This window comes from Sus scrofa, chromosome 11 (assembly GCF_054392235.1).
Source record: "Sus scrofa isolate SSC_HxYL_T2T_F1_AM1 chromosome 11, Sscrofa_HxYL_maternal_Yorkshire_Landrace_v2.0, whole genome shotgun sequence".
Lineage (NCBI taxonomy): Eukaryota > Metazoa > Chordata > Mammalia > Artiodactyla > Suidae > Sus > Sus scrofa.
Window position 1 is genome coordinate 76,374,661 of NC_139393.1, and position 19,044 is coordinate 76,393,704.

A 19,044-nucleotide genomic window follows, 5' to 3' on the forward strand; every position below is an offset into this window, starting at 1 on the left:
AGGATCTGGTGTTGTCCCTGCTGTGGCATGGATTCGATCCCTGGCCTGAAAGCTTCCTCATGCCACAAGCATGGTGAAAAAAAGGGGGAGAACTTCCGTTATTGGGGGGCAAACAAGACTATAGGCCTAGAGTTGGGACTAATCCAAATAATAAAAATTAACACATATGCATTATTTAATTTAATCTGCAGTACATCACTATGAGGCCGATACTGTTATTATCTTGATTTTATATGTGAAGAAACAGACCTTTGCTCAAGGTCACAACTAATTAATAGCAGAGCCGGGTTTTCTACCAACTTCTGCAGGTCCCCAGAGCCTGAATGTGTAAGCACTGTGCCTAGTTGTTCCTCGCTGTCTCTCAGTTTGGTTTGTGAAGCAGTTTAAGGCCTCGGGCCAACTAGATACCGCAGGTCCGAGAATAGTCAGAAATAAAATTAAATGCAAAGAGTGGGGGCTTTATTTTTTTAAGGAGCTTAAATGATCAGTAGCTTCATTAAGATTTAACCTGATCTGAAGTGGAGACCGTGGAACATTCTTGAGCTAGAGGGTGACCTAATTCTGGAGGTTAGTGCAGATTCCGGAAAGCCGTGTTGCACAGTCACCTAGCCTGAGGTTGTTTCTGTGATAGAAATGCTCTTGAGAGGTTGGGGTGTCAACCCCACGGGAGGATAAACCAGGTGAAGTGGGGCGAGCGGCCAAGACAGCCAGCTGGAGCCCGGGCACGCCGGCCGGCGTTCCTTCAGCAGTCGTGTTGCTGGGGAGACGCGGTGTCTCCTGGAGGGGCCTGCGCCCCTGGTGGGTGGTCCTCCAGTCTTTCCCCACCAGCCCTTTCTCCCCACCCTGTGCTGAGGGTGGAGGAGGAGGTCAAAATGAGGCAGAATCGCGGTCTTGTAGGAGCTCCCGTGCGAATGGGGGCACGAACATAAACAAAGGCCCCGTGGAGAAGATGCCCACGAGGCCAGGCTGGATCACAGCGGCATCCGCCTTCCTGTCCTCCTGTCCTGGCCACGCCTTCTCCTCTGTGCCCCCCTCTTGGTCTTCCAGGCTCTGCTGTGTGAATCTGTCCTCTGAAAGGACCTCTTCAAATTGCCAAAAGAATCTGCCAGGCCGACGGTGTGCAGTGATCTTGATTTGTTGATGCACTTTTAAACGTTGCTTTAATTTTCACTTCTGGTATTTTAAACACTTCTTCATCTTCCAAAAATAAGGGAGTAAGTAGTAGGCTGAATACACATATTTACCTGAGTTATTTATCACCCTCCTTTAGATATTGTGACTAGAGGTGATTTGATTCTAGTAATAGTTTTTGTGACTATGATTTTTTAAAGTTGAATACACAGAATCCTTTGAAATCCAGGGGAGGGGTGTTAAATTAAAACATAGCCCCCATCTCTTTCGAGCTATGCCTTAGGCTGGAGTCTGCATATACTACACATTGCGTGATAAGTTAATGTTACTCCACAACTATGCATAATGTAAATATGCAATCCTTAAATTAGCTTAGTTCAGAAATCATTAAAGTTTTGTTACTTTAAAAAATTGTGGGAAACATTTGTATTCCCAAACTGTTTTTGCCTCTGGCTGCTTGTTGCAATTTTTCTTGTTCCAATTTTCTGTAATATTGATCATTCACAAGAAAAGATGTGTGTGTTAAGACGAGCACCATTGATGTTGTTTTCTCACCCAAACAAACAAAAAACCAGAAACAAAACAAAGGGACGGAAGGAAACTTTTGGAGATGATGTTTATCGCCTTGATCGTGATGGTGGTAGTAACAGGAGTGGATAAATACGTTCAAACTCACCAAATCATATACTTTAATTATATGCATTTTTTGCATTCTAAGGATAATTTCGTCAACCTGAAAAAAAGAAAACATTAGCACTGTACAGTTTTAAAAACATTCTTGAACAATAACCAGATAATGAAAAGAATAAAGCTTAAGGAAGGTTAATTTTTGAAGGACTGTCACAATTAAGCACCTCAAATTCATAGAATAGTTGGTGGTACCACAATTATCCCCGAATGACTGCTGTTGTCTTTGGAGTGTCTGTTTGTGTGTTTTGTTTTTAATCTCTCTAAGTTTGTATTTGAAAGCTTTTTTCCAAGGATAGAGATTTTTGAAATAAAATGTTCTGAGGCACAGTCTTTGGCAGTTTTACTCTGCACACTTCATGTCAAAGGCAAATCAGTTTTCTGAGAAAGAATAATAGAAAATTATTAACTTTTTCCCCCCTTTTCTTTTCTTTCTACTTCAGAGTGCCTATTATAAAACCACAAGTGGCTAACTGGGAGCTCTCAATCAGATTGCATGATGAAGTTCACACTGTCACAGCATCAAACAGTGGGCCAACGTTCTCTGTGAGTTTTATTTTTTTATTTTTTGGTGATCTTGAAATTATTTATGAATATTTAAAACAATTTTTAACACATTCCATGACTCTGGCCTTTTGAATCACAACATAGCTGTGTATCTGTTTCATCTTCCTTAGGAAGCTCAATGTAAATGGAAATTTTTGTTCTCTTATGTTAATTAGGAAATGTATTCCCAGACTTAGCCACATCCTAAACCCACTTCCTGATACCTAATGCATTTTTCTTTTGTTATTGAGAAGTAATATTTTGCCTTTCTTACAAAGAAGAGCATCTCTAATTCTAATTCCAAATGTATGATAGCTGCATTTCTTTTAAAACAAATAATCTGAAGCCTCATGTAATGTTTTCTTGAGATTTCATGTTGTGAGACATGCTTTAGGCTAAACTTACTTTACAGTGACATTTCTTTTGTTTAGAAGAGCTTAAATCCCTTGGATAGTATCCATGACAGAACTGCTTTAGATTAATTCGGGTCTAAACTGAAGAGTGTCACAGTGAGACTAGACTTGTGTTTATACTGTGATATGAATGACATGTTTAAATTTTGATTTAATTTAACATGATCCCTAGCAAGTTACCCATGACATTTTTCACAGAACTAGAACAAATAATCCTAAAATTTATATGGAACCATAAAAGACCCAGAATTGCCACACAAATCCTGAAGAAAAAGAACAAAGCTGGAGATGTAACTCTCCAGACTTCAGACGATACTACAAAGCTACAGTTGTCAAAACCGCATGGTACAGGAGTTCCCTTGTGGTGTAGCTGGTTAAGGATCTGGCCTTGTCACTGCTGTGACTCGGGTCCCTTGCACAGGAACTTCTACGTGCTGCAACTGTGGCCAAAAAAAACCCCAGCATGATATTTGCTCAAAAACAATCATATGGATCAATGGAACAGAATAGAGAGCCCAGAAATAAACCCACACACCAGGAGGTCGGTCCCATTGTGGCTCAGTGGTAACAAACCTGAGGAGTATCTGTGAGGATGCAGGTTCCATCCCTGCCCTGACTCAGTGGGTTAAGGATCCAGCATTGCCATGGGCTGTGGTGTAGGTTGCAGACCTGTCTCGGATCCTTTGTGGCTGTGGCTATGGCTGTGGCCGGCAGCTGCAGCTCCTATTTGACCCCTAGTCTGGGAACTTCTACAAGCCACAGGTATGCCCCCCCCCCAAAAAAAACACCAAACAAACAAAAAAACCACACCTACAGTAAATTAATCTTTGACAAAGGAGGCAAGAATATGCAATGGAGAAAAGAATCTCTTCCACAAGTGGTGCTGGGAAAACTGGGCAGCTGCATGTAAATCAGTGAAGTTAGAACACACTCACACCATGCACAAAAATAAACTCAAAATGACTTATTTAAAGATTTAAATATAAAACTTGACATGATATAACTCCTAGAAGGGAACATTCTCTGATCTAGGTCAGTCTCCCAAGGCAATAGAAATAAAAGCAAAAATAAACAAATGGGACCTGATCAAACTTAAAAGCTTTTGCGCAGCAAAGGAAACAGTAAACAAAATGAAAAGACAGTCTTTGGAATGGGAGGAAATATTTGCAAACAATGTGACCAACAATGGCTTAATTTCCAAAATATACAAGCAGGTCATACAACACAATAACGACGACAACAAAAAACCCAATTAAAAAAATAGGCAGAAGACCTAAATAGACATTTCTCCAAAGAAGACATACAGATGGCCAATAGGCACATGGAAAGATGCTCAGTGTTGCTAATTATTAGAGAAATGCAAACCAAAACTATGAGATACCACTCCACTTGAGTCAGAATGGCCGTCATTAAGAAGTCTACAAATACTAAGTTCTGTGCAGGGTGTGGGGAAAAGGGAACCTTCCTGTACTGTTGGTAGGAATGTCAGTTGGTCCAACCACTATGGAAAACAGTATATAGGTTCCTCAGAAAACAAAAAACAGAGTTGCCGTAAGATCCAGCTCTCCTACTTCTGGGTGAATATCTGGAGAAAACTCTTTTTTTTTTTTTTTTTTTTTTTGTCTTTTGTCTTTTTGTTGTTGTTGTTGCTATTTCTTGGGCCGCTCCCACGGCATATGGAGGTTCCCAGGCTAGGGGTCGAATCGGAGCTGTAGCCACCGGCCTACGCCAGAGCCACAGCAACGCGGGATCCGAGCCACGTCTGCAACCTACACCACAGCTCACGGCAACGCCGGATCGTTAACCCACTGAGCAAGGGCAGGGACCGAACCCGCAACCTCATGGTTCCTAGTCGGATTCGTTAACCACTGCGCCACGACGGGAACTCTTGGAGAAAACTCTTAATTGGAAAAGATATGTGACCCCGGTGTTCCCAGGAGCACTATTTACAATAGTCAAGACATGGAGGCAATCTAAATGTCCATGACGGACGGATGGATGAAGATGTGGTACATGTACACAGTGGAATACTCAGCCCTAAAGAGAACGAAAGGAGTTTCCGTTGTGCCTCAGCAGTAATGAATCTGACTAGTATCCATGAGGATGCAGGTTCAATCCCTGGCCTCGCTCAGTGGGTTAGGGGTCCAGCATTGCCGTGAGCTGCAGTGTAGGTCGCAGACATGGCTGGGATCCTGCCTTGCCGTGGCTGTGGTATAGGCCAGCAGCTACAGCTCCCATTTTACCCCTAGCCTGGGAATGTCCATATGCCACAGGTGTGGCCCTGAAAAAAAAGGAAGTTATTACAAATAATAAACAAGCTTAGCACTAGCAAGGGTACAGGATACAAAATAAATATATAAAAATCAATTGCATTTCTTTCTTTCTTTCTTTTTTTTTTTTGCCTCTTTATCTTTTTAGGGCCGCACTCGTGGCATATGGAGGTTCCCAGGCCAGGGGTCTAATTGGAGCTGTTGCTGCCGGCCTACACCACAGCCACAGCAACGCCAGATCCAAGCCGTGTCTGTGACCTACACCACAGCAATGTCAGATCCTTAACCCACTGAGCAAGGCCAGGGATCGAACCTGCAACCTCATGGTTCCTAGTTGGATTCGTTTCTGCTGCACCACGATGGGAACTCCTCAAATGTATTTCTATTCACTTGCAAGAATAATCCAAAAACAAATTATGAAAACAGTTCTGGAGTTCCTGTCATGGCGCAGTGGTTAACGAATCCGACGAGGAACCATGAGGTTGCGGGTTCGGTCCCTGCCCTTGCTCAGTGGGTTAGCGATCCGGCGTTGCCGTGAGCTGTGGTGTAGGTTGCAGACGCGGCTCGGATCCCGCGTTGCTGTGGCTGTGGCATAGGCCGCGGTGGCTACAGCTCCGATTCGACCCCTAGCCTGGGAACCTCCATATGCCGCGGGAGCGGCCCAAGAAATAGCAAAAAGACAAAAAGAAAAAACAAACAAAAAAACCAGTTCTATTAACAAAAACATCAAAAGAATAATATGCTTAGGAGTAAATTCAATAAAAGAGGTACAAAACTTACCTCTTTTCTACATGCTATGGAAAAAATTAAAATCCAAATAGAGAACATTTCATATTCATGAGTCGAATGCCTTAAAATTGTTACAATGGCAGTACCTCCCAAACTGATCTCTAGATTCAGTGTAATTCCCATCAGAATCCAAGCTTTATTTTTGTCAGCAATTGAAAAGCTGATACTAACACACAATAGAGAGTTAAGGAATCCAGAATAGTCAAAACAGTCTTGGAAAAAAAAAAGAGCAAAGTTGGAGAACTTAGTTCTCCCTTTCAAAACTTATTACAAAACTCTCTTAAAATCAAGACAGTGTAGTACTTGCATAAGCATAAACATATAGATCAATAGAATAAAGAATCAGAATCTAGAAGCAAACCCATAAATGTATGGTCAAGTGATTTTTGACAAAAGGTGCTAAAATAATTCACTGGGGAAAGACTAGCCTTTTCAGCAAATGGTGCTGGAGCAATTGGGTATCCATATGTAAAAGAAAGAATTTGGATCCCTACCTTGTGTTGTTAGTACAAGAAAATTAACCCAAAATGGATAAAAGATTTAAATACAAAAGATAAAAAGCAATAAAAGTCTTAGGAAAAAACATAGGGATACATGAGTTTGCATGATGAGGTGGTTTCGTAGATTTAATACCCAAAGCATAAGCAATAAAAGAAAAAAATTGATGATTTGGTCTTTGTCAAAATTTAACACTTTGCTTCAAAGGGTGCTAAAAGTAATCAAAAAGACAAACCACAGAATGGGAAGAAATTATTTGTAAATCATATATCCAGTGAAGCACTTGCATTTAAAATACATAATGAACACTTAATATTAAAGACAACCCAATATAAAAATGAACCAAGAATCTAAAGACATTTACAGTTGCCAATAAGCAAATGCAAAGTTGCTCAACGTCATTAGTCATCAGGAAAATGCAAATCAAATCCACAGTGAGATAGTACCTCACACCCACTAGAATGGCTATAATAAAAAGTGAGATAATAGCAACTGTTGTTAAAGAGGTAGAGAAACTGTAATCCTCATTCACTGTTGGGGAGGTGACACGGTGCAACCCCTTTGGGGAACAAGCTGGCGTTTCCTCAGAAGGCTAAACATCTGGGTTACCCAGAACCTTGACCAAGTTCTGTCATGAGTATTTTTACCATAAACATTTAAATAAGTATTTAGACTTATTTATATCCTTGTTACTATGGTGGACATATTTTACCTTCCAAATAATGTTTCAAATAATATTTTTTCCAAATAGTAATTATCAGGCTAGATGTCAGCAACTAAAAGACAGATTAAATAGGAATATATATTCACCACTGATATTCACCAGTCTACCAATTCTACTTCTCAAAATCCATCCCAAGAAAACGATGCAAAATTACCAATATGGATATGATACTGTGTTGGGGAAACAAAAGATGAACTAGTGGCTGTTTCCCTTAGAGAATCCACAGAAACGGTCTCTACTTACCATGGTAAAGGGAAGAAAGACTTGAAAGTGATTAAAATACAGTGATAAATGCTGTAATGGAGGTGCGTTCACCTAATTAAATCCATGAGAAAGAAGAAAGCTCTCAGCTTCCCCGGGGGAAGGGAGAGATGTGGGGAAGATGAAGAAGTTCTTCTATTTTGCAGAGATGGCTAAAGGGTAACAATTTCGAACATGATTTATACATAAGCCAGGACTTGCCTCCACAATCCTAGTGTAAGTAGAAAAACTTTGGAACATAGTGGCGTGGGAGAGCAACGCTTGCTGAAAAATCAGAGACATCTTTTGTAGATAATTTTAATTGCTTGTTACAGAAGTATTTACTGTCTCCGCTTTATTGTTATTTATTTGCTATAAACAGTAAAGTGAGGAAGGGATTTCCCTATCTTGTTGTAGTTGCCTTATTGCTTTTGGGATGTACTTTAGCCTATTCAAAGGCATTTCCTGAGGCAGCTGGCTGCTTTGGTCTGTTTTATTGAGTAGTTTCCCGTCTCAAGCACCGAGGGAAACACTTGGCACACACTGCCTCTGAGTGAGGTTGTGGCACAGCGCCCCGACAGGGGAGACCTTGCCAGCCCTCGTTTACAGAAGAGCTGGAAGCCGAGGTTCAGAAAGACTAAGTAGGAGTTCCTGTCGTGGCGCAGTGGTTAATGAATCCGACTAGGAACCATGAGGTTGCGGGTTCGATCCCTGCCCTTGCTCAGTGGGTTAACGATCCGGCGTTGCCGTGAGCTGTGGTGTAGGTTGCAGACGCGGCTCAGATCCCGCGTTGCTGTGGCTCTGGTGTAGGCCGGTGGCTACAGCTCCGATTGGACCCCTAGCCTGGGAATCTCCATATGCCGCGGGAGCGGCCCCAGACCAAGAAATAGCAAAAAGACCAAAAAAAAAAAAAAAGAAAGACTAAGTAGATAAGGTACCTGAAGCCACCCAAGTTGGAGGGTAGACTCTAAAGTTAAAGTAGGTCAGCTTGGTTCCAAGGCCTGTGAGCTAGCACCTCTCTGTATCTAACTGGACAAAAGAGTTTTGCTGGAGAAAATTCTGAGAAAAAGTAGCGCTGACGTGGAAAATTAGCTCTGTGAGACTGTGATAAATCTTTGTTAATACAGGGAATAATACACTTGTTTCTAGCCCGAATAGTTTTTGTCACATGATAAAAAGAACGTTCTTTGTGATTGAACACGGATGCTCAAGTCGCACCATTTAAAGAAAGCAGGGAATGGAGTTCCCTTGTGGTGCAGTGGGTTAAGCGTTACCGCTGCAGTGGCTTGAGTGCCTCCCTGGCCTGGGAACTTCCATATGCTGTGGGCGCTGCCAAAAAGTTTGAAAAACAAAAAAATAAAGGAAGCATGGAAAGCATCGGAAGAACGTGAATGAATCACACCACGTTACCTGTACAATGTATAGTTTTACCAAGTACACAATTAGATATGCTGGTTAAGAGTACCTGTCAGAGGGAGGTCCCATCTTGGCTCAGTGGTAATGAATCTAACCAGTATCCATGAGAACATGGGTTCAATCCCTGGTCTTGCTCAGCGGGTTAAGGATCCAGCATTTCTGTGAGCTGTGGTGTAAGTCACAGACATGGCTCAGATCCTGTGTTGCTGTGACAGAGGCTGGCAGCTACAGCTCCAATTTGACCCCTATCCTGGGAACTTCTGTATGCCTTGGGTATGGCCATAAAAAGACCAAAAAAAAAGAGTAGCTGTCAGAAAACATTTTTAATATCTTACTACCTCTTGTAGATATTAACACATTTTCCCAATTATGTTAAAATTCAAAATACTGATTTTTAGCAGAAATTTTACAGTCTTATCCAAGTAAGTAGTAATTTTTTTTTAGAGCAGTGCCATTTTTGAGATAGATAAGATCGTGCATCTAAAAGATTTTGTTTGTGCTTTCATTTTGTTTTCTTAATCATGTTCATTTTGGTTCATGTAAAGTTGTCCCAACTTTAGATGCCTGTGGTGGAGGGAGGGAAATGTTTTGTAGTATTCATATCATTGAAATCACTACCCTGTATTTTTCTTCTCGAAGAAAGAATATGGTGATGAGCATAAGAATAAAAGATAATAATTACATATGGATGCATAATAAGAAATAATTATATACGCATTGTTTGAGGTTTTTCTTCCTCTAATATAGCCAGTGCTTTCCCATTTGTTCTATCTCCCTGCATTTTGTTTTAGATTTCTTGACTAAGAAAACATTCTACCAGAGTTTGTTTTGCTATTTAGAGAAGACTTTGAAAATGTTGTTTGAAGTGGAACTATTTAAATATTTTTATGTATCATTTGTTTTTATTTTTTATTACTCAGTGAATTCATTACATTTATAGTTGTGCAGTGTTGATCACAATCTGCTTGTTTAGCATATGTAACATTTTTATAACGATGAAGAACCGAGTGAACTAAGCATATGCCAATCTTCTAGTAATCTTCCACACCAATTAACATTTTCTTTGTTTTTCCAGTATTAATGAAAAGAATCTTACATGTACCTTCAATAAGAATTTATGCCTGCATTTTACAGCAAAATCCATTTTATTTTATTTTACTTTTTTGGCTGCACCCACAGCAAGTTCCTGGGACAGGGGCCAAGCCAGTACCACAGTTAGGACCTGCACCACAGCTGCAATGGTGTTGGATCCCTAACCTGCTCATAATCTTTTTTTTTTTTTTTTTTTAAATCCCATTTGTAGAGAGTCAAGCTAAAACATGTAGTTTCTGGAGTTTGTGCAGAGACATGGTAAGAGTCATGGTTGTTCTTTTAAAGAAATAATTCTCAAATGCCTTTCTGAGGAAAAAGATATATCTATCCTTTTGCCCCTATGGTCAATTTTTAGAATAGATTCTTATTCTTGAACATAAGGAGGACTACAGATGGAGTCAAATAACTTTTACATTTATACCTATTTAGGCTTTTTGTTAAAAAGTTATCTATGACTTAAATGCACAATAGGCAGACAGAAAAAGAACATTTTTTGCAGTAGCATTTTAAAATGAATGCCGTAGTACTGTTAGGGACTTTTAATGCAGGATAGTAATCCTATTTAGAAAATGTACTTGTAGTATGTGATAAATGATAGAAAATTGAAGCACGTTTTTGAAGTTATGCAACATTTTATATTTAAAATGTCTTTCCAATTTTTTTTCTTGTGACCGTAATTCAGTATTATGATCATGTAAACTACGTCTCTTATTTGGTAATTTTGTCATTTATACCCTTTTTCCCCCCCAGTTTATAAAACTGTTCTAGACAAAGCAGCAGAAAATATTATCCTATTGAGGAAAATGTTTTCTGTTAATGGATTTTTTTATGGAAACACATCATGTTGTATAAACATGGAATTCTTTCATTTCAGCAAAAACATTTGTTTTCTTGATAAAATTACTTCTCCATTTGAGAAAAAATACTGAGAAAATAAATCAAGGAAATGCTAAAACAGTTTTAAAATTTTGTGCTAAAAATATAAAAACAACGCAGAAGTCAACACAGAAGCCAACAGACCAGAGAGAAAGTCTACTGCTCATTTTAGGGACAAAAGGGCAGTGTTCCTAATATATAAAGAATCCCTCCAAGCCAATATGCAAAAGACGACCACCCAGGCAAAAAATGTTCAAAGATGGTTTGCAGAAAAGGCGATCTAAATGGCTTCTCACAATGACGAAATCTGCTAACCCACATAGAGAAATTCAAGTTAAAGTTATGATGACGTAGCATTTCCCAACTACATTTTGACAAAAATGAGAATTTTGATAACCTTCTAATTTTGTTAGGTGTTAGGAAAGCAGGCCCACATATATTACTGGTGGGCTTATAAATTGATAAGAGCCTCCATGGAGAGCAGTTTGACAGTAAATTTGTACTATAGGATATGCTCATATGTAGAGATGTTTTTGGCAATAATTTGGGTAACAGCAGAAGACTCGAGACAACAGAAAATGCCCATCAAAAATGGGATAGTTAAATAAATAGAGTACATTCATGTTATTGAACTACTGTATAGCTATTTCAAAAGATTTGAGTGCTCCTCTGTTCTGACAGATTAAGCACATATATCATTGTGCGATGTGCTTTCATTTGTGTAAAAAAGAATGTGTGTATTTATGCCTGTTATATGTGTAAAGTATCTTTGGAAGGAGCCAAAAAACAAATCTAGTAACTATGGTTGGCCTTGAACTGGGAGCTGGTTAGCTGACCCCATGACAGAAGAAAGAAGGTTACACACACACACACACAAAAGGAGTTCCCATCATGGCTCAGCAGAAGCAAATCTGACTAGCATCCATGAGGATGCAGATGCGACCCCTGGCCTCGCTCAGTGGGTTAAGGATCTGGCGTGGCCATGAGCTGTAGTGTAGGTCGAAGACATGGCTTGGATCCTGTGTTGCTGTGGCTGTGGTGTAGGCACATACTTTATACTAGATGTCTCCTTAGTACGTTTTGAAACTTGAACCCTCTATGTGTATTATCGATTATACCTCCCTTTCTCCCCTCACCTCCCCCAAAAAAGAGGTTTCAAAAGTTTATAGTGGAAGGGTCTGGAAGACAGGGATCTATTGAAATCAGGGAATTTAATTACCTACCAACACAGTCCTGCAATGCCTAGGCCATCCGAGGAAGAAGTCAGAGGACCGGCTGGCTCATTGATTGAAGAACCTTGGTGTTAGACATCCAGGTACACAAAGTGCAATTACTGAAACTCTGTCAGCCAGCATTCTGAACTTGGGGTGGCTGTTAAGAGATCAATCTAGGAGTTCCCTAGTGGCTCAGTGGGTTAAGGATCTGGCGTTGTCACTGTGGCTTGGGTGCCATTCTGCCGCAAGGTCTGTCTCTGGCCTTCAAGTGCAGCCAAAATAAAAAAAAAAAAAAAGTGTTGATCTAATCTGAATTAAAAGAACAAAGCAAAGGAAGGACAGTACCTTGAAAGGAAACTGAGTCAGAGTAGATTTGTCGTCTTTCCAACGACCTCTCATTTTTCCTCCTTTAGGTCTATAAACAACCCAGAGACAACCACATAGAGAAGTTAAAGAGATGTATGTTTGGCTAATACCAAGAGGTAGTGAGAGCTCATTCCAAAAGTTTTGCTCAGGGTCCCAGGATTCCTAGAACTTCATTGGTCCTGAAACATCCCTGATGGAGTGGGATCTTTCTCCCTTACTCTTGGTTTAAGGAAGACAGTCCCAAAGTAACTTCCTTTCTGCTGTGACCTCTTTACCTCATGCCCCTCACGCTAAAGGAGATCCTTTCAAAGCCAACTCACCCAAATCAGCTTGAGGAGGGGGTCAGATAAACGAGGTGATAGAAAAATCAGGTCTGAAGAATAACCGCGCACAGTGGCATCTGTTTACTTTTTAAATGCAGCCTTGTTCAGTGGGTGTGGCCCTGCACTTTGGAGCCATGGAACTGAATTGCATAAAAAAGTGAAGCTCCGGCCCCTGTAATCTGGAAAATTGCCTGTGCAGTTGCACCTGTACCCTCTTGACTGACTCAGTCCTGTTGTGCTCAAGAGTCAAGTGACTTGTTATGTGACTCAATGAAGAAAAAAATAAGTTGTGAAATCCAGTTCCTTGGAAATGAACATCACTACATGTTATTGGTTGTTGGCATTATTAGAGTTGGCAAATACTGTAATTAAGACTTCAAGTGATTTTTAGTATTATCGCCTGGTTTCAGCGATTCTTCTTTCTGAATAATTTTGTTAGGAAAAAGACTTGCAGTGTTGACACCAGGATAATCAGGTTGAGTTCAGTTCAATATCATAAGTCCTTATAAATCATCCATAGTAGTCTAGGAGCCCATTTGAGCACTGGAAAAATTCCTTCCATTGCTTCAAAAATTTATTGAAAGTTATTTTATTTCCTTTGTCACAATATTATTGGCCCCTCAAACTTATTCATGACTAAAATGAACAGTGAGCATAAAGTGCCTTTACTGAGTCACTCGACCATTAGATGAATTTTAATTCCTTTGTAGCCACTTTAATCCTTTCTGTTGAATATAGATGAATTGCTGTTGCAGGCGACCTCAAAGGGTGTGGGTCCTGGAGAACCAGTAGTAGTCAAGGGAGATGATGATGGGCTCCTCGTAGAATTTGTCATCTGTGGAGGGCGACAAGGACAGAGGCTGTGTCAGCCGAGAAGAACAAGTGAGTGATGACGGGGAGAGGCGGCCCTGTGGAGAGCACGTGGGGAGCCCTCACCTGATGGGCGGGGGCTGTGGGTGGCCTTAGGTGGGAAACGAGGAAGTAAAGCCCCAGCCGAGTCCTACCGACGGCGCGTGGGGGCGGGGGGAGGGCAAGGGGTCCGAGTTTGAAGATACACGTAAGAAACATAAAAAGAACCAAAATGATCTGATACGTCTGTGGGAGTAGAAGAACTTCCGTGTGGCTGGGAGAAGAGGGCGAAGGGGGAGGCCGTGGGGAAATGAGCAGAGCCCTCTGCTCCGGAAATTCAGGAGCCCTGTTACGTGGTCTGGGTTTATCTGGAGAGCAGGGGACGCAGCGAAGGCTTCCTTTAGGAATCGGCTGGGAGTTGCCCGCCTTTGGGAGCAGAGCTCAGAGCAGTGAGGAGGGAAGGCGTCTCCTGGCGTCGATGAAGCCGCAGGGCGGACGGGAGGTCGTGGTGACCTCGACGCCGGGCATCCTCACCCCGGGGACGCCGGGCATCCTCACCCCGGGGACGCCGGGCATCCTCACCCCGGGGACGCCGGGCATCCTCACCCCGCGGGGACGCCGGGCATCCTCACCCCGGGGAAGGCGGATGTGAGAGACTGAAAATACAGAGTTGGCTACACGGCATTTACGGACTAGAAATAATAGGCTGAGCTGTTTGTTTTTTTAGCCGTCTCTTACCAGAGCAGTTTATGAAGTATGTTCTAGAGAATATGATGGACATATTTTTGGAAAGTCTACATTGTTTCTAACTTGGTACCTTGTAGGAATTAATAGACCGTCGTTTGATCACTATTGTGATTGAATAAATGTGTCATGTTTTTAGTATACTCCTGTTTGATGTCGGATTCTTTTACTCACTATTTCTGGTGAAGCTGAGAGGGTTTTGGTTATGGTGAGTCTTTTGTCTTCATTTTTGTTTTTACCTGAGGAAGCAAGAACAGATTCTAGGCCTCTTAAGTGGCTCTGTAATTACTTGCTATCATGTGACAGAGTGTGATGCCTTCATCGCATTTATCATAAACTTTCATTATATCTTCCTCATTTCTTTGCCCACGTGTTTAATTTCCATCTTTTCATACTAAAATAGAAGCTTTATAAGGATGAGGACCTTGTCTTGTTTATCCCTTGTGCTTCTCAGGAAACATTTGTTGAATGAGGAGCTGGGAAGAGGAAGGAAGGAGGACGGGGAGGCAGGGCTGGCGGCTCCTCCTTCCTTGGAGCTGCGGGGAGGGGAGGCTTAAGGGTCAGTGTGTCTGCCCTTGAGAGTTTGCTAGCAGGGAGTGAGGTGTCCTCTGCCCTCTGCAGCTTGAACACAGTGAAGAAATTTGGATTTGAACTTTTCAAAAAATAAATTTTATTCTTCTTGGAAATGTAATACAATAAATAAGCTGGAGAATCTTTTCAGTTCTTTAAACGTTACTGGTGATAAAAGTCATTTGTTTGTTTTGCAAACTAAGCTTCAATTTACCACGGAGCTAGAAGGAGCAGAGCAGATGGTTTCCAAAAGATCATTTTCTGAAGGATCAGTTTAACATTGCTGACATCAGTTGCAGATTTAAATGCATCTTAATGTACCATTAGTTCTTTTTCCCTCATGTAAGACTTTGATGGAAAGAAGAAAAATCCACATGACTTGTGAAAGGTGCCTCAGAACACAGCTCCATGTATCATTAAGGATTAGCTCAAATATCTTCCAAGTAACTGCCACCCTAAGGGACTTAACAGGACAAAAGTAGGAGTTCCCTGGTGACTCAGCAGGTTAAGAACCTGATGTCGCTGCTGCAGCTCAGCTTCGACCCCTGGACCCTAGAACTTCCTCATCCCAAGAGCACAGCCAAAAATTTAAAAATTAAATTAGGAGTTACCTATTGTGGCTCAGGGGAGACGAAGCCAACTGATATCGAGGAGAGTGTGGGTTCAATCCCTGGCTTTACTCAGTGGGTTAAGGATCCAGTGTTGCCGTGAATTGTGATATATAGGTCGCAGACATAGCTTGGATCTGGTGTTGCTGTGGCTGTGGTGTAGGCTGGCAGCTACAGCTCCTCTTCGACCCCTAGCCTAGGAACTTCCATATGCTGCAGGTGTGGCCCTAAAAAGACAGAAATAATTAAAATTAAAGAAAAAATTTTAAAACACCCAAAGTTTGTTTCTTGCACATACTAGATGTCCTTTGTGTGTCTGCTGGGTGCATCCTTGCAGGAGGCTCAGGCTATCCTGCTGCTTGTTGCCCTTACAAAGGAAAACAATAGTATGGGGGTCATGCGTGGCTATTAGAGGTTCAGCCTGTGTTCTCTGCTCACGGTCCATTGGCAAAGGCACCTCATGTGACTGCATTTGACCTTTAGGGGATGGGAGGTGGCAGTCTTACTCTGTGTCCACATGGAGGAGAGCAACCCTCTTTGCCTCCTTGCAAGATACTAGTGGGTTGAAAAACATTAATTTTTGTTGAAAAGAAAGTTACTGTACCAGTAGTATGCTTTTGAAGAATCAAAATACATGTACAAGTAGGTTAAATGCAGGATAAGTAGCCACTGTGTATTTTGGTTGAAAGTTTTGAAAATCTTTATATTGAAATGTTTATTTCTTTGCATTTTATATTTCATTAAATTTTCAATGAATTTATTATTAATAAAATTCACTTGGGAGTTCCCATCATGGCACAGAGGAAACAAATCTGACTAGGAACCATGAGGTTGCGGGTTTGATCCCTGGCCTTGTTCAGTGGGTTAAGGATCCGGCGTTGCCATGAGCTGTGATATAGGCTGGCAGCTGTAGCTCCTATTCGACCTCTAGCCTGGGAACCTCCATATGCTGCGAGTGTGCCCCTAAAAACAAAAAATAAAATAAAATTCACTTGAATTTAACTTGTACTGATAGGAGCATTATATTTTTCTTTTGTTCTTTTTTGGCTGCCCTGTGGTACATGGAGTTCCCAGGCCAGGGATCAGACCCAAGCTGCAATTGCAACCTAAGTGGCAGCTGTGGCAGTGCCGGATCCTTAACCCACTCTGCTGGACCTGGAGTCCAACCTGTATCCCAGTGCTCCAGAAGTGCCACCAATTCTGTTGCACCACAGTGGGAACTCCAGGAGTTATGTTCTAACTTTATCAGCATGAGGTACATTTTTATAGAATGTTGTCTAATCGTTTTTGAAGACATCAAAAACTGAGATGTTGAGATTTATAGAATTACTAAAACATTATGTACCAAAAAAGGCATGATGAATATATTCCTGCCGTGCTTCAGACTTCCTCACTCTCAGGAAAAGACAAAGTAAAATGCTAATATGAAGCAGGGTTTTATTTTTTATTTTTATTTTAAGCAACAGCAACAAAGGAAATTTGAAGGCATTTGCTTTGCACACAGAAGAACAGATTTCCATCTCCTGGAGGGTGAGTTCAGGGGCACGGCCGATCTGATTAGTTTCACTCGCGCCATTAGAAGAAGCTCACCATTAAAGCAAACTCGAGTTAATACTATCTTAGTCATAGGTTAAAAAAATCAACACCTTGAATGATACCGAGAGGTTAATCAACGCTGGAAACTGGTGTAATGACTTCATGTGAGAAAAAACAAAACAGTGTTAATATGGCATATTATTGCCACAGCCCCATGCAAGTATGTCATCTGCCTCCTTAAATTCTCTAACTTACTGAGTTACATTCCCAGGCTTCTCATAACCTTTATAAGTGTTCTTATGTACTCATCTTGTGTATTTCATCAATTGTGTTATAAATGATTAATAAGTGATGCCAAAAACATCTGAAAGCTACATAATCCACATATGTTAGTGCATTGTGTCATACTTTATTGTTTTGAATTTAGTAAGGCATTTAAGGTTTCATTTTCCTTAAGCTATTCTAATTTTTATGCTTTCTTAATATTTCCAGCCCTATAATTGGTACCCATATGAATTAAATGTACATATCCCTTTCCTGTAGCTGACGTTTGATTCCTATTACTAAATGTGAATTCTTAAACACTTCAAGGTAATATTTTTAAATAGGTAATAACCAGAGTTCCTGTCGTAGCGCAGTGGTTAATGAATCCGACTAGGAACCATGAGGTTGCGGGTTCGATCCCTGCCCTTGCTCAGTGGGTTAACGATCCGGTGTTGCCGTGAGCTGTGGTGTAGGTTGCGGATCCCGCGTTGCTGTGGCTCTGGCGTAGGCCGGTGGCTACAGCTCCGATTCGACCCCTAGCCTGGGAACCTCCACATGCTGCGGGAGCGGCCCAAGAAATAGCAAAAAAAAAAAAGACAAAAAATAAAAATAAATAAATAAATAGGTAATAATCCTAGTGTTTAGAGGAAAAAGATTTGTTTTAAACAGTCTTTTTTTTCCCCCTGTCAGTAATATAGCAGTGTGTATTTGTTTCCAGGAATTTATTCTCTGCTGTGAACTTTCCTCTGAACTGACATCTCTTCTGAGTTGGAGTTAATGTACTAAACTGCTGTGGTATGCCCAGAATTTTCTTGGGACAAAGAACGATAGTGAAGAAGTGGCCAGTTCGTGTGTTTATTTCTGTTCTGTGGATAGCTATACATAGGATCCCAAATAGAGTTGATTACCATTTTCATGAGTTCATATTTGAAGGAAAGAAATTAGAGAATTTTAGAAGGTACAAGATTTTGGCTCCCCTTGCCCAACTCCTGTGGCAAAGTGGCGAACACATGAGACCTGGAAGACTGAGTGCCTCACCCAGGGTTCCTGGGTGATTAAAGAGCATGAAGCCAGAGCCCTGGGTCCCTCATGGCTAGTCCTTCTCTTTATATCGAGCTCTCTGCCATGGGAAGAAATTCCACATTTAGCAGCTATGCAGATGGTGTTAGTTTTAGCTCTATAATAAATTGGGGGAAAATGAAGTATTGAATTTCTCCTTATGTAGGGAGCTTGTTGCCTACTGTCACATTTAATAGTGTTCCTTAAGAAAAAAAAAAATGAGACAACTTAAAAAAAAATGATTGTGCAATATGATTCTATGAGCTCACCGTAACCAATTACAGAAAATTTGAAAGGCTTGGTAAGGTAGACACAGACACGAAGACTGCTTTATTCTGTTGGGATAATGTTCCAAATTCTGAATATACCTTTATTCTACCACTTCCTCACCCACATAATGGCTGTTAAACAGGATATTTTGTCAAACTAAATGAGTTTTTAAGTTTTGAGCTCCTTTTGGTGGCTTTTCTTAACTACTCCAGAATCTTAACAGAAAGAAAATCAGAATCCTGGTTTTATGTATCAGAAAGAAAAAGGTAACTGCAACCATGGCTGATCCTCCTATTAATTTTTTAACCGCTTCCACTCAATAAGTCTATGAAACACGTTAAATACTGATGCATCTCCTGTTTTGTTTTTGAGGTCTTGGAGAAGATCCACAAAACTAGAGTTGGAAGCCGGAAAGAAATTTCAGATCGTGATAAGTAAACACGTTCTGCCATCACTCTGATTTTTCAGGAATGAAATAGTGTAAACTCTTAGCATTACTTCTATGGAGCTTTGTAGTCCATAAAGCAGCATTGTTGGAGAGCCTCGATGTGCGTCATTT

At 40.9% G+C, this 19,044-nt stretch overlaps 1 protein-coding gene and 1 long non-coding RNA gene across 5 annotated transcripts in view; one reads left to right on the forward strand and one right to left on the reverse strand.

The window, feature by feature from the left end:
• The window catches only part of PCCA (propionyl-CoA carboxylase subunit alpha), a 365,469-nt gene that overhangs the window by 237,061 nt on the left and 109,364 nt on the right, over positions 1–19,044 (forward strand). For all 4 annotated transcript variants that reach the window (NM_001444590.1, XM_084981107.1, XM_084981108.1 and 1 more), the window contains 1 exon segment: positions 2,262–2,364. In NM_001444590.1, coding sequence (NP_001431519.1) covers positions 2,262–2,364 — 103 coding nt within the window.
• On the reverse strand, positions 3,571–8,659 carry LOC146398699 (uncharacterized). Its single transcript, XR_014819857.1, has 2 exons — positions 4,664–8,659; positions 3,571–4,362 (listed from the first exon to the last, which is right to left on the reverse strand). It is a non-coding gene; the product is annotated as an uncharacterized LOC146398699 (long non-coding RNA).